General features: G+C 48.0%; 1 protein-coding gene across 1 annotated transcript; it reads right to left on the reverse strand.

Annotated features, from left to right (window-relative positions):
* Window positions 1–233: 233 nt before the first annotated feature.
* Window positions 234–4,408, reverse strand: LOC100281701 (RuBisCO large subunit-binding protein subunit alpha). The gene is given in 7 exon segments (NM_001154621.2): window positions 234–661; window positions 739–1,190; window positions 1,601–1,907; window positions 2,034–2,179; window positions 2,294–2,501; window positions 2,637–2,758; window positions 4,030–4,408. Coding segments are annotated over 7 exon segments (1,755 nt in total). The 5' UTR covers window positions 4,271–4,408; the 3' UTR covers window positions 234–382.
* Window positions 4,409–14,306: the final 9,898 nt, after the last annotated feature.

The raw sequence follows: 14,306 nt of genomic DNA on the forward strand, positions 1-14,306 counted from the left end.
GGATGAAAGAGCAAATAGTACCTGTGGTGCGGGATGGAGACGGGGAGATAGAAGCAGCACCATGAATTTGTTGCCTTGCCATTTTACCAGACGATAAAAAACTGCATCGTCACAAAAGGGAGGGAAGGACTGGAGAGAAATGTGAATTAGCCAACTGAGTGAACAGAATGCAGATAGGATACAATGTCCAATCAGCCATCCACACTCTAATCCAACCAATTTGCAAATCGTCCTGGCCCAAAATCCATGCAATTCCTGACTCAATTTATTCCGGCCCACGCATGACAAAAATAGTTTTTTCTCCTCGTCACTCTAACGTGCCTGTTCCATGCCTAGTAAAATTGTTTTTCACTAGAAAGTATTATTACATGGTGAAAGAACCCTATGGTGCCGCTGCAGCAGCTGCTGCTGGAGCCTTCTTGGGCTTCTCCACAACGATTGCTTGGGTAGTCAGCACCATTCCAGCCACGGAGGCAGCGTTCTGCAGGGCGCACCTAGTCACTTTGGCAGGGTCGATCACACCAGCCTCCACCAGGTTCTCGTGCTTGTCCGCCATGGCGTTGTAACCGAACTCCCACTCGCTTTCCCGGATTTTATCCACAATCACCTCACCTTCCACCCCAGCATTATGGGCTATCAGCGCTGCAGGTGCCACCAAAGCCTGAAAACCACCAGTAAAACAAGTACCAAATAAGGTTTCTTCTTAACAAAATAAACTACCATAAACAATTGCCATACCTTCTGAATGATATCAGCACCTAGGCGCTCCTCAGGATCATCCAACGTCTCCTTGATAGCCGGTACGAATGTCGATAGATGAACATATGCTGCACCGCCTCCTGGAACAATACCTTCCTCTATTGCTGCAAAAGTCGCATTCTTCGCGTCCTCTATGCGGAGCTTGCGGTCCTCTAGCTCTGCCTCGGTCGATGCTCCAACCTTAACCACAGCAACTCCACCAGAAAGCTTTGCAATTCTCTCTGCCAACTTCTCAGAGTCATACGTCGAGTCCGTCTGAGAAAGCTCTCTCTTCAGCTGCGCGATTCTGGCCTGGATATCGTCTTTGCTAGCAGCATCTGCTATAATGGTCGTCGAGGAACTTGAGATTGTAACTTTCCGAGCTATGCCAAGCTGCTCCACTGTTGTATCCTCAACTAGTAGACCAAGATCTTTGGATTGATATTCAGCACCTGAACAAAAGAAACATGCAGAAACAGATCAGAAAACAACCACTGGACTGAACTTCCAGGTTCAAGTTACAAAATCCATGCATGTGTTTACTTGTTTCACAATGTCCAATCAGTTTGTTCACAAACAAACACAATTCTTCTAGCTAGAAAATAAGGGATACCAAATGAGCTTGCCCAACTATAGGAGAAAACAGGTGTATAGATTCAAACAGATAATGGCAAGCAGGGCAAAAGAATAACAAAACCTGGATATGTTGACATAAGCATTCAAGGGGCCAAAAAATGACACAGAACTAGTAGTGTGGGAGTATAGACACATAGGACAAGGATATTGGTTGACAACGCTGAACATCATAAGCATACTGACCAGGGTACAAACGACCTTAGTAGAAAGCAGTCAGTAGCTTTACCTGTAACAATGGCAATGTCCTGAAGAAGAGCTTTACGCCTCTCACCAAAACCAGGAGCTTTGATTGCAGCCACATTTAAAATTCCTCTAAGCTTGTTTATGACTAATGTTGCCAGCGCCTCGCCACTTACATCCTCTGCAATTATAAGAAGTGGTGCTCTTAACTGTGTTGTCTGCTCCAACAGAGGAATAATTTCTTTTATCGATGATATCTTCTGATCAGTGACAAGAATCCGAGCATTTTCGAACTCAACAATAGATTTTTCAAGGTTAGTGACAAACTGAGGGGAGATATATCCTCTGTCAAGCTGCAGGCAGAAGGGAGAAACAGTGAAGTATTTCAGCACTGAGAAAGACAAATTTTATGTATTAAACCACAAAACACGAAACAGGCATCAACCAGGGAGCAGTTCTAGCTACTGCCAATATATTACCTCCATCCCTTCTTCAACTTCAACTGTGGTCTCAAACGACGATGACGACTCAATTGAGAGGACACCATCAGGGCCAACCTTGTCAATAGCTTCGGCGATCATAGTCCCAACAAATTCATCATTTCCAGCTGATATGGCAGCAACAGCTGGAAGGAAAAAAAAGACAACATCAGTTACAAAGCATGATCTCCTTTCCAAATGCATTGGATCCCTTTGAATGCATATAGAAAGAATCCCTAGATGTGCCTAAAAGGCCAGACCTTTAATATCCCCACTACCCTTGACCGGCCTTGATTTCTTCTCAAGTTCCTCCACCAATTTCTGAACAGTCTTATCAATGCCCTTCTTAACGGACACTGGATTTGCCCCTGAAGTAATGCTCAACATGCCCAATTTGATGATCTCCCTAGCGAGAACAGAGGCAGTTGTGGTTCCATCACCAGCCGAGTCATTCGTCTTGCTAGCAACCTTTCATTTGACAGGCAAATAAATGTAATGAGAAACACATGGGTAATGAGTTAATCCAATGCTCATGCAAACTGAACTTGCACAAGATAACAAGCAAAATGAGCTAGATAAGAGGTAAGAGCGAATGGTGCATACTTCACGAATCAAGGAAGCACCAGCATTCTCCATGGGATCAGCAAGCTCAATAGCGCGGGCAATGGTAACTCCATCATTGACCACTTTGGGGGTTCCAAACTCATCCAAGACAACATTCCTTCCTGCAAATATGGAACAATATCAGAACCAAGTGAAAATCAGCCCAGCATTAGAAGGGATCAAGGAGGACGTGGACAACAAAAGATCGGTTTTTGTAAACCCAGACCCAGACATCAAAGCACATCAACAGAAAAAAAAACATCACAACTCACAAGTAAAAAGGTGACAGTTCAAGTGAAAAATCAGCCCAGACGTTGGAAGAGACCACAGGAGGAGGTGGGCAACAAAAGGCCAGTTTTTGTAAACCAAAACATCGTCAAGACACATCAATAGGAAAAAAGAAACATCACAACTCAAGTAAAAAGGTGATCGTCCAAGTGAAAACGAGACCAGGCGTTGGAAGAGATCATTGGAGGAGGTGGGCAACCAAAAGCTGGGCTTTTATAAACCCAAACATCATCAAGACACATCAACGGGTAAAAGGGTGATAGTGTCATTGTCACATTCATGTTTCGATGTAGGATATGAGGACATGAAACTGAAAACATGAACAAAAGAAAAGGCTGTCGGAGACAAGTACACAGTCCGGAACCTTTTACATGTCTAGTAATAATATAATATAGTATGTGAAATTACAAAAGGGGCCGGTGTTGACATGGTTTAGTTGAACCAGTTTGGATGCAACAACAAATGACCTACCAGAGCAGCATGTCATGATGTGGAATCACCAAAAACTGTGATTCCTAATAATGTGAATGCACTAGTTAGAAGTAAAAATGATCCCTCCAAGGTAGCAGTACAGAAATCGTGGCATATCCTAAATAAACTAAATACATCGTGGGACAGAAGAGCAGAACAGAGCATGCCGGTTTGGCTTGGGCAGTATGCTAAGAACAGGAACGAGATAGCAATTGAAAAACAATTTCCCTCAATTCCAATCCAGATGTGGTGATTCGTGCAACTATCAACTTTATGCAGATGTGGACAGACCTAGTAAAGGAGAGGGACAGAAACAAAACGAAGCAGAGGGTCCATTGCTTGATTGAGTGGATGAGTAAGAATGAGCCGGTGAACGAGCCTTGTTCTGACATTATGTAGACAATGCAGAGTGGTTTGGAGAGTTGGTTTGCCCAATCTTTTGTTCTGAACTGTGAGCAGGAGTGGAATCCCCAATGTGTATGTCTGCCTCTTAAATGAATTGGCCTTCTTAAAAGCAGAGATATTCTCCTTTCAGAAAGAGAGCAGAGAAGAGATATTCTCTTTTTTTTAAAAAAAAAGTAGAACAGAGCGGCACGGCACGGGCACGAGAGAAGATGAAGAGGAAAGAATAGACCTCTGGGTCCGAGGGTGACGCCGACCGCGGCGGCGAGCTTCTCGACGCCGGCCTGAAGGGCGGCTCTGGAGCCCTGGTCAAAGGCGATCTCCTTGGCGGAGGCACGCACGAGGAGCTGCGGGCGACGGCGGGCGACGGCTGGCAGCCTGGCGGTGACGGATGAGGCGGCCCTCCTAGTCCTCCGGAGGAGAGCGGAGGAACTGAGGACGAGGCCAGAATCGGTGGTCGGAATGGTGGCCATGTCTGCTTCTGCTCTGCTTGTGCCTGGTGGTCAGAATGGTGGCCTAGGGTTTTGTTTGGGGGGTTGGCGGCTGGATCTGGCCTCTGGCTGCTGCGAGTAGTTAGCAACCCACACCGAGCGACCCGGAGGCTTCTAGAGGGTACTGTACGCAACCAAAGCGACCCTTCTTTCTAGAACATTCCAGCGAATCATCCTGTCAGTATAAGGCTAAGTGGATCCGTATGGTTCAGCTTTTTGAAAGTAGCAACTGATCATAATCTTAATCTGATTGTGGAGAAAATCTAAATGTCGTAGGGATCAAAATAAATGTATCTATGAGTTCAGGATCTAGAAAGTGACAATTTTTTATTATTATAACGACTCGATCGATTTTATATTCATATTGATTTTAGATAGTTTACCAAATCGATTATTATAGAAGCAGTCTGAAAAGCTAAGTGTTTTATAGTATACAGCAGTTTTTGATGGGCAAAAGCTAAAAAGTCTAAAACAAACATGGCCTATATTGTCTAGCTATTTTATATTTTACATGCTCATGCTCCTACCTGGTTAGCGATATATCTCTAGTTTCCAACAAAATATTTTCACAAAAAAAAAACCGAAGCATCCTATCAGTCCGAATAATGGCTGGCATGCCAAGGCCGGCTGATTTGCACAGTTTGCTTTTCTCCCATGCAATTTGCTTGGGCTAGATAACTGGCTCATTGAAGCTGCTAGTATAGGTTAGTCACTCTCTTTGGCATGACTTTAACTCTAATTCGAACTAGAGTTGAGTATGTCGGTGTTTTGGGTCCGACCGCACACCCGGGGTTGCCCCTCAAGGTGTTTTCTAGGAGTAGGACGGTGTCCACGACTGTAGCAAAATGGTTCGTGCCGATCGCACGAGAGACAGTGAACAAGATTTACAGGTTCGGGCCGCTTAGAGATGCGTAACACCCTACGTCCTGATGAGAATTCGGCTGTGGTTACAAGAGGGCTCTCTGGGTTGAAGGCACAGAGAGTTTACGTGGGTGGCTAAGTCGGATAGGGTCGATCGTTCTGAAGGGGTGCCCCCTAGGCCTTATATACTCGACCGTGGGGCAGTACACGTGGGTAAGATAACAACAAGTAGCTAAAAGATAGTGAACCTCTTGAGATTATCCCTACGTAACCCTTGCCGACTTATCCTCGCATGGCTTCGTTGCATGGAGACTCCAGCGCGGGAAAGTCGGATCTCTGTTGCAGCCATTCGCTCGACGCTGTGGGCCGTCCGGGTTTGCACCAATCCAGCCTCATGTCGTTCTGCTTTGCCGGTTGTTTCTCCCCAGGCCCACGAAAGAATGACCTTACGATTTATTGGGCCCTTGGGCCTTTCGTGAGGTCCTTTACTCTTTTAGTGGACCCGGGGGATATCTATCTCTCACAAGCCCCCGATCTTTGGGTTGATTTGGAGGTAATCAACTCAAAGATCCAAGGTCCAAAAATGACTCCCTGCTGTTTTCTCTTGCTCTGATCACTTTGTTCGACCAAAGTTTAGTTTTGTGCCCGTGCCTTAGAAATCAGCATTTTGGATTGTAAGATTCTGGACTTCATTGGGTGCACCGGAGGTGCACCCAATGGGTGTAGCCCCCGACCTTTGAGTAGATTTTAGAAGATAATCTACTTAAAGGTCTTCTCCACAGATTATCTCCATTCGCATTCCTGCATCTCAGTTGAGGATTGATCTTTCCAATCTTGTTCCACGCCTTAGAGGTCGGCACTATATTGATTTAGAATGATAATCCATGGGGTGCACCGAAGGTGCACCCAATGGGTGTAGCCCCCGACCTTCAAGTGGATTTTTGAGGATAATCCACTCGAAGGTCTTCCTTCTGTGTCCTTTTGCTGAAAATTATCCTTTCTGCTTGTAAAAAATTGGCATGATGTCATCCGCACTATGTCATCAATATTATGCTTCAGAGGTCAGCATGTATTTTGTCTTTTGCAGCCGAGTTCGCAATCCATCCATATCTCGCTAGGTAGTGTAATTTATTTGCTCTGTGATTGATTGGACATTTGATGGACGTTCTCTGTCTAGTCTTCAAGTCATTTCTGTCGACCATATTTTGCACTCTACTGGCTATATTTGGCTTCCCTCTAACTCTTGTTGATATCTCATTTTTGTCTCGAGGTATTCACTGCGTGCCCTGCACGGATGTGACCGTTTTGAAAAATATACTGATAATTCCTGGGCGTCCCCCCCAATGGGTGTGGGCAAGGGACGGCTTGGTACGCTGAGTGTTTTAGCCGGTTGCCTCTGAGTAGTAATGCGATGGGACGGCTAATGTAATCATATCCTTTGCGCTGTTGACTGGAGTCCCAATGGGTGTAGTGATGCATGAAACGGCGTCCGCTGTCTGACGTGTCTTCAGATGGGTGGGAGTGCTTATTGAATGCTTTGCGACTGTTCAGTGACCGCGGTTGGAAGTGAGCGGTTGCTTTCCCCTCTATAAATAACGCCTTTGCTTCCCTGGTTTTTTCACATCTCTTCGCTGTTACTTACTGCCTTCTTCTCCTCCCTTCTGTCTGCTTCCACCATGGGCAAGGGCACCAAGCGCAAGCGCGAGCCGACTCCTCCGTCGGACGAGTTCGGTGACTCGGAATACTCAGAGGAGGAGTTCTCCTCTGAGTCCGAGGGATCCCCAGCCCCCGTCTCTCCCCCGGCGTCGTCCGATGACTCGGACGACTCCCAGGGGATAGCCGCGGAGGTTTGGACGTACATCCGGGCCGTCGAGCGCTCCGGGCTCGAAGGCTCGGATGAGTCGGAGTACTCCTCGGATGAGGAGGACTCGGACGGCGGCGACGAGGGTGAAGGCGACGACGACGATGACGACGACGACGACGACGGCGACGGTGACGGCAGCGGCAGTGGCAGGGGCGGCGGCGACGGCAGCAGGGACAGCACCAAGGGTGGCAGCAGCAAGGGCAGCACCAAGGGCGGCGGCGGCGGCAGGGGCAGGGCCAGTGGCTAGACGCCACTGGTCTTCTTAGATGTTAGTATAGTTTAGTATAGTTAGAATAATGTAGTAGTAATTAGTGTAGTTTAGTAGTAGTAATAATGTAGAGTAGAAGTAGGGAGGTACCAACTCATGAAGAGTTGGTTTGTAAACTCGTTAACTTCCCTTTAATGAAGAACTATCGTTGATCCCCCCTTTTCGATGACTTGTCGTTGCTTTCCCTGAATGTTGAACCGATTCTTTTAATGTAGTAGAAACAACGCCGAGCGATGTGTAGGTTGTCATCAGCGTTTTAGAAGTAACACCAAGCAATCGAACACAAGATCCGCGTTTTAGAGGCAATGCCGAATGATAGAAAGTCGGCATCGGCATTTTAGAAGTAATGCCGAGCGACAGAATACAGGGTCGGCGTTTTAGAAACAATGCCGAGTGATTGAAGGTCGGCGTCGGTATTTTAGAAGTAATGCCGAGCGATTGAACACGTGGTCGGCGTTTTAGAAGCAACGCCGAGTGAGTGAAGGTCGGCATCGGCATTTTAGAAGTAATGCCGAGCGATTGAACACGTGGTCAGCGTTTTAGAGGCAACGCCGAGTGATTGAAGGTCGGCATCGGCATTTTAGAAGTAATGCCGAGCGATTGAACACGTGGTCGGCGTTTTAGAGGTAACGCCAAGTGATTGAAGGTCGGCATCGGCATTTTAGAAGTAATGTCGAGCGATTGAACACGTGGTCGGCGTTTTAGAGGTAACGCCGAGTGATTGAAGGTCGGCATCGGCATTTTAGAAGTAATGCCGAGCGATTGAAGATCGGCATCGGCATTTTAGAAGTAATGCCGAGCGATTGAAGGTCGGCATCGGCATTTTAGAAGTAATGCCGAGCGATTGAACACGTTGTCGGCGTTTTAGAGGTAACACCGAATGATAGCCAGCTTTACAAGTTATTTTGAGGAAAATAACCGAGTGATGAGGTGGCACGTCGGCTCTCTTGGAAATAACTGTCAGATATCTACGTGGCATGCTGGAATTTCGGAGATGACCGCCGGGTGATGACTGGGCACTTTTTAAAAGGGTATCTGGCTCAAGAATATCCCTTAAGAGTCGCGCTTTTAGCCGCCTTTGCTTTCCGTGCCCTAGTTCTTGCATTTCCGCATCTGAATCTTCTTTGCTACTCGCCTCCTACTCTGTTTCGCCAGTGAGAAGCAAGATGGCGCCCAAGAGGAAAACTGCGAGCTCGTCTGCTGCGGTGATCCCCCCAATCGACCCCAACAGTCAGTTACCTTTCGCAGGTAACCACATGTCCGTAATTTCCGAAGATGAGCTTCTCCGTCTTGTCTCCATCGGGGTTCTCCCTCCGCGGGAACTCTGCTCTTGGCGAGTTTGCCACGGGACTACTGTCCCAACCGAAGATACCCACGAATCAGTAGTTTACGCTCCTTTCCTTCTCCGCGGCCTCGGCCTTCCAATCTCTCCTTTTTTCCGTGGCCTTCTTGACTTTTATCATATCAACTTGACCCATTTGAACCCTAATTCTATTCTCCAAATCTTCATCTTCGTCCACCTATGCGAAGCCTACCTCGGTGTGCTGCCGCATTTTGGTTTGTGGAAGTATCTGTACCATTGTCGCCCTGGGATGGCCGGGGGGCAACATCAGCTGGTTGGAGGTGCTAGTTTGGAAATGCGCCGTGGACGGAAGACCGAGTATCTCGAGATACCCCTCAAGGACAGCATTAAAGGTTGGCGTCTAGAGTGGTTTATAATTGATAATTATGGAAATTCTCTCCCTCCCCGCTCAGGAAGACAGCCAGATGTTCGTACTCTGAGTTGGACTGAGTCTCCCACGGATCAAGAAGTGGCCGAGGCGGGTGTGTTGCTTACTGAAATCGGATTACTGAAAGAGAGAGGTCTGACTGCCGAAGCTGTGGTCACAGATTTCGTTTTCAAAAACATTCAGCCGCTGAAAGATAGGGCCTATCCGGCATATCTTTACCGAGGGCTGGCCGACTCAACCCAAGTTACCAATAAGAGAATTCCTTCTGTTGATTTGGTAAGCCGACTTGAAATGATCCTCAGAGGTAAAGTTTCGAATGTTGGTGCTCCAGTGGCATACTCGGCTTGGAACCTGCCTCCTCCCAAAGATTTCACCCTTTTTGTGTCAAATCCGCCTGTGACTGACAGCAATTTGGGCCTTAGAGTGCGACCCTCTGCTGAGGAAGTCAATTCTTTAGTTGTTTCGCTCGGGGCGATTTCTGATGATGAACGGCAGGTTTATTTTGAAGTGCCTCTGAATCCCAGTGATGCTGACATAAATGATATGCTTGATTTATTAGCTGAGGATTCGTCCGATGCTGCTCTTGTTGGTACCTTGGCAGTGGTGCCCCTTCCAGAGGTTGATACAACTTTGGATGTCTCAAAAACTGTCAGCACTCGTCCGAGGCGCCCTAGCCGAGCTAGTCGTCCCGAGCCTTCTGCTGATGAGCAAAAGAAAAAGAGAAGACGCCTCCGGCGAGTATCCAGTTTCGATGAGGACGCCGGCATTTTAGTTCCTGCTGCTGAAGAAGTGCCTGTTATCGGTCTTACTGATACTGAACCCAATGGGTGTGCCCAAACTGTCGTTGATCCCAATGGGTGTGCCCAAACTGTCGTTGATCCCAATGGGTGTGCTGCTTGTGTTGCCACTGTAGAGGATGAAGAGGAAGAGGATGAAATTCCTTTAACTCGGAAAAACAGTCAGCAATTCATTGCTAGCGGTGGAAGTAGTGGAGTTCCTTCTCCTGCTTTGTCTGCCCTTATTGGCTTGCAAGAGCTGTCCATGGCCGACTTTGATAAAACTCTAGAGGATATGGTCCCAGAAGACTTGCTATCGGAGCCTGTAGATGCTGATGCGACAGAAACTTGTGCAGCCGTGCCAGATGCTGGGTTGAGGTCATCCCGTGCCTCGTCGACCTTAGAGCATGGTCTCGAGGGTCGGGATGCTGACCTGGATCGTTCTGATCCCCTGGAAGTAGCTGAAGGCCCGTCAACCTTAGAGGTGGTCACGGCAGAGAGCCTGGGTCCCAAGAATGGCGCTGATATATGCCCAGCCCCCGAGGATGTCGTCGGGAGTGACTTAGCTCGGGTGAAGAGTGTAGGCCACTGCCCAGCCCCCGAGGGTGTTGCCGGGGATGATCCGGCTCAGGTGGGCAGCGCCGACTGTGACCCAGCCCCCGAGGGTGCCCGAGCAGGGTCTCCTTCCTGCACTTCTATGGACGTTCACGTGGGTTCACCTCCACACTCTAGCGGCATGGTGGTGGCTCAAACTCCAGATCAGGGGGTCGCTTTAGAGGGCAGCATCCCCATTGGTCTGGCGTTAGGCTCTGCTGAATGTACTGAGCTCGTTCCTGCTGGTCTACTGCAAACTGCTTCGGGTGGTGGTCTGACACCTGATTATCAGCTGATTTCTCCTGACTTGGGGATCCCTTCATTCTTTTCCAACCTCCAGGTGCTGTGCTGTGCTTTAGTTTGATCTTTATGTTGCATGAATTGCTGTCATTATGCTCATCTGTTCTTCTCGTCAGGCTTTGGTGAATGGATTGGCCAGTCAACTGAAATCACAGGGTGCTTCCACCCCAGAAGTGGCTTCATCTCTCGAGCGTTGGAATCCAGTGTTGCTTCATCGTCGTGTATCCGAGTTGGAGGCAACTAATGCTGGTTAGTGCCCTTTCTTCTTCTTCCTTACCCTTGCTCGTGGATTGTTTTACCTTCTGACCTCACTTCATTTGATTATCTCTTGATAGGAATGACTCGGCAGATCGCAGTTCTTGAGGAAAAACATTCTCGAGATCAAGCTGAAATGGCTCAACGGTGTGCTGACTTCGAGGATAAGTATCTTCAGAGCCAGACTGAACTGAATCAGGTTTCTGCTGCTTTGGATGACGCCAACGCTCTGAGTTCTTCTCTTCATGCTCGGCTTGACTCCGAAAAGGTAACTTACGAAACCATGCTTCGCCTTATCATGCTCTTGGATTCAGAATGAGTTGATTTTTTGCTTGTAGGAAGAAAAACGCGTCCTTGCCGCTTCTCGCGACAATCTGGACAGATTGTATCGAGATTCTAGCAACTCGCTAACCATCTTGGAGAGGAGCCACCGCTTTACAATGGAGGAACTGGACAATCAGCGTTGTAGGCTACAAGAATCTGTGGACGAAGTGACCCGCCTTAAGCAATTGATATCAGCGAAGGATGCCACCATCAAGGAACTCCGAGCTTCCAAGAAAACCATTGCCCAGGAGTTAGAAACTGCTCAGCTGGCCGCTAAAACCGCTGACGAGACTGCTGCTACTCTCAAAGCCCAGCGCGATAAAGCCATGGACAAGGCTATTCGAGCGGGGCGAATCTTGATGAGAAGACCCGGAGTGGTAGTTCCTGAAGATATAAAAGCTGATGTGCATGCCGCCCCCGATTCTTCGAATCACCCTTCTTCATCAGTCGTTCCTGAGAAAGACATTGGAAAATAGAGAAACAGTTCGCGTGCTCTGAGCGCGCAGTTAGCATGATCAAGTACTCGCTAGAGGTTATCGGCTTATCATTCAAATGACATCATCATTTTCTTATTGTATCCGAATTTCGAATTTGTGGTAACGCTACATGATGATTATGAAGTTTGTTTGTGGGATATGGAAATCATCCCCTGAACTGCATAAGCGCGAGTATGCTATACCGGTTTAAGCCGTAAATGACTTTTAGCCGATAACCCCGTTAGTAGGGTATAGTGGTCCCCCTAGGTAAAGTAAGCGTGAGCATGTTGCGCCGTCTTAAGTCGTTGCCGACTTAAGTCAATTGCTTCGTTTGTAGGGCATAGTGGTCACCCTGAGTTAAGTAAGCGTGAGCATGTTGCACCGCCTTAAGTCGTTGCCGACTTAAGTCGATTGCTCCGTTTGTAGGGCATAGTGGTCACCCCGAGTTAAGTAAGCGTGAGCATGTTGCACCGCCTTAAGTCGTTGCCGACTTAAGTCGATTGCTCCGTTTGTAGGGCATAGTGGTCACCCCGAGTTAAGTAAGCGTGAGCATGTTGCACCGCCTTAAGTCGTTGCCGACTTAAGTCGATTGCTCCGTTTGTAGGGCATAGTGGTCACCCCGAGTTAAGTAAGAATGCAAGTCAATCATAAACGAACCGAGTATCTTTGAAATCTATCTTTATTGATGACATATTTCCACTTTACAGAGTACATGGTCGCCCCGGCTGTTTTGAAATACAGCTAGGGGTAAAACTTTCTGAGGTGCTCTATGTTCCAAGAGTTCCCGACTTCTGTACCATCCGTCTGGGTGAGGCGATACGATCCGGGCCGAGTGACCTCTGCTACTATGAAGGGTCCTTCCCATAAGGGTGATAGCTTGTGCCGTCCCTCCCCCGTTAGAATTCGGCGGAGGACGAGGTCTCCTACTGAAAAGAACCTTTGCCGCACAGCCTTATCATGATAGCGCCTTAGAGTTTGCTGGTACCGTGCTGATTGGATCACTGCATTCAGTCGTTCTTCCTCAAGTATATCAATATCCTCCAGCCTGGTGGCCTCAGCTTCCGCTATGCTTTCGAAGATCAATCTTGGTGCCCCAAACTTGAGGTCAGCGGGTATCACTGCCTCCGACCCATAGACCATGAAGAAAGGAGTGTTTCCATGCAGGGCTCGGCTAGGTTGGGTTCTCAGGCTCCAAACGACATAAGGTAGTTCTCTTATCCATTTTCCTGCGAATTTTTCATTTTTATCGAAGACCCTTTTCCTGAGTGCCTCCAATATCATTCCGTTGGCTCGCTCAACCTGCCCGTTGGCTCTTGGATGCGCCACAGATGCGTATTTGATCTGAATGCTCTTTTGCTCGCAGAAGTCAAAGAATTCTGAGCTGGTGAAGTTGGATCCTAAGTCAGTGATGATGCTGTTTGGTATCCCGAATCTGAATATTATATCCTGTATGAATTCCACGGCCTTAGCAGAGGTTAAAGAAGCAATGGGCTTGAACTCTATCTATTTAGTGAATTTGTCAATTGCCACCAATACGTGGGTATAACCTCCTTGAGCTTTCTTGAAAGGTCCAATCATATCCAATCCCCAGCATGCGAAAGGCCAAGTTATTGGTATGGTCTGTAGCTGCTGTGCTGGCATGTGCTGTTGCTTTGACAGGTATTGACAAGCTTCGCATCTCTGAACTAACTCGGCTGCGTCGTTCTTCGCCGTCGGCCAATAGAACCCTGACCTGAAGACCTTCCCGACTAGTGTTCTGGAGGCTGCATGTATTCCACATTGCCCTGCATGGACTTCCTCCAGAAGTTGCTTCCCAGTGGACGGGAGAATACACTTCATGAGAACCCCTGATGCACCCCTTCTGTATAATATCTCCCCAATGAGTGTGTAGTGAGCCGACTGTCTGGCAATGCGCTCTGCTGAGTTCTTGTCGTCTGGCTCTTCTTCGTTCTTTATGTACTTAATGATCGGCCTCCTCCAGTCATCAGAGTCTGACTCGGGTTGATCTACGATGTTGCACTCTTCTGTTTGGTCTATTGAGATACTCGGCCGTGTAATTTCTTGCACGAAAACTCCGGGTGGGACCTGAGTTCGACCGGATCCGAGCTTGGATAGTGTATCAGCTGCTGTGTTACGATCCCTTTCCACATGATGAAATTCCAGACCCTCGAACTTATCTTCCAGCTTTCGAATGGCAGCGCAATATTTTCCCATTGAATCACTTGAACAATCGTAGAACGACGTAGCTTTTGTCGAATCGGCCTCGCCTGGGGGTAGACTTTCAGTTTGTGCTCGTCCAGTTCTCTTGGGACTCCCGGCATATCCGCAGGTTGCCACGCGAATACATCCCGATTATCTTGCAGAAACTGGACGAGCGCGCTTTCCTATTTGTCATTCAAACTGGAGCTGATGACAGCCGTCTTGCGCTCGTCAGCAAACCCCAGGTTGATTCTTTTGGTTTCTTCAGTCGGCCGCATAGAGGTCGCGGCCTGAGTTTCATTCGCTGGTACCATGAGGCCTTCCTCAGGCTTAGAGTTCGCCGATGTAGAAGGAACCGCCGACGGCTTGGT

This window comes from Zea mays, chromosome 1, assembly GCF_902167145.1.
Source record: "Zea mays cultivar B73 chromosome 1, Zm-B73-REFERENCE-NAM-5.0, whole genome shotgun sequence".
NCBI lineage: Eukaryota > Viridiplantae > Streptophyta > Magnoliopsida > Poales > Poaceae > Zea > Zea mays.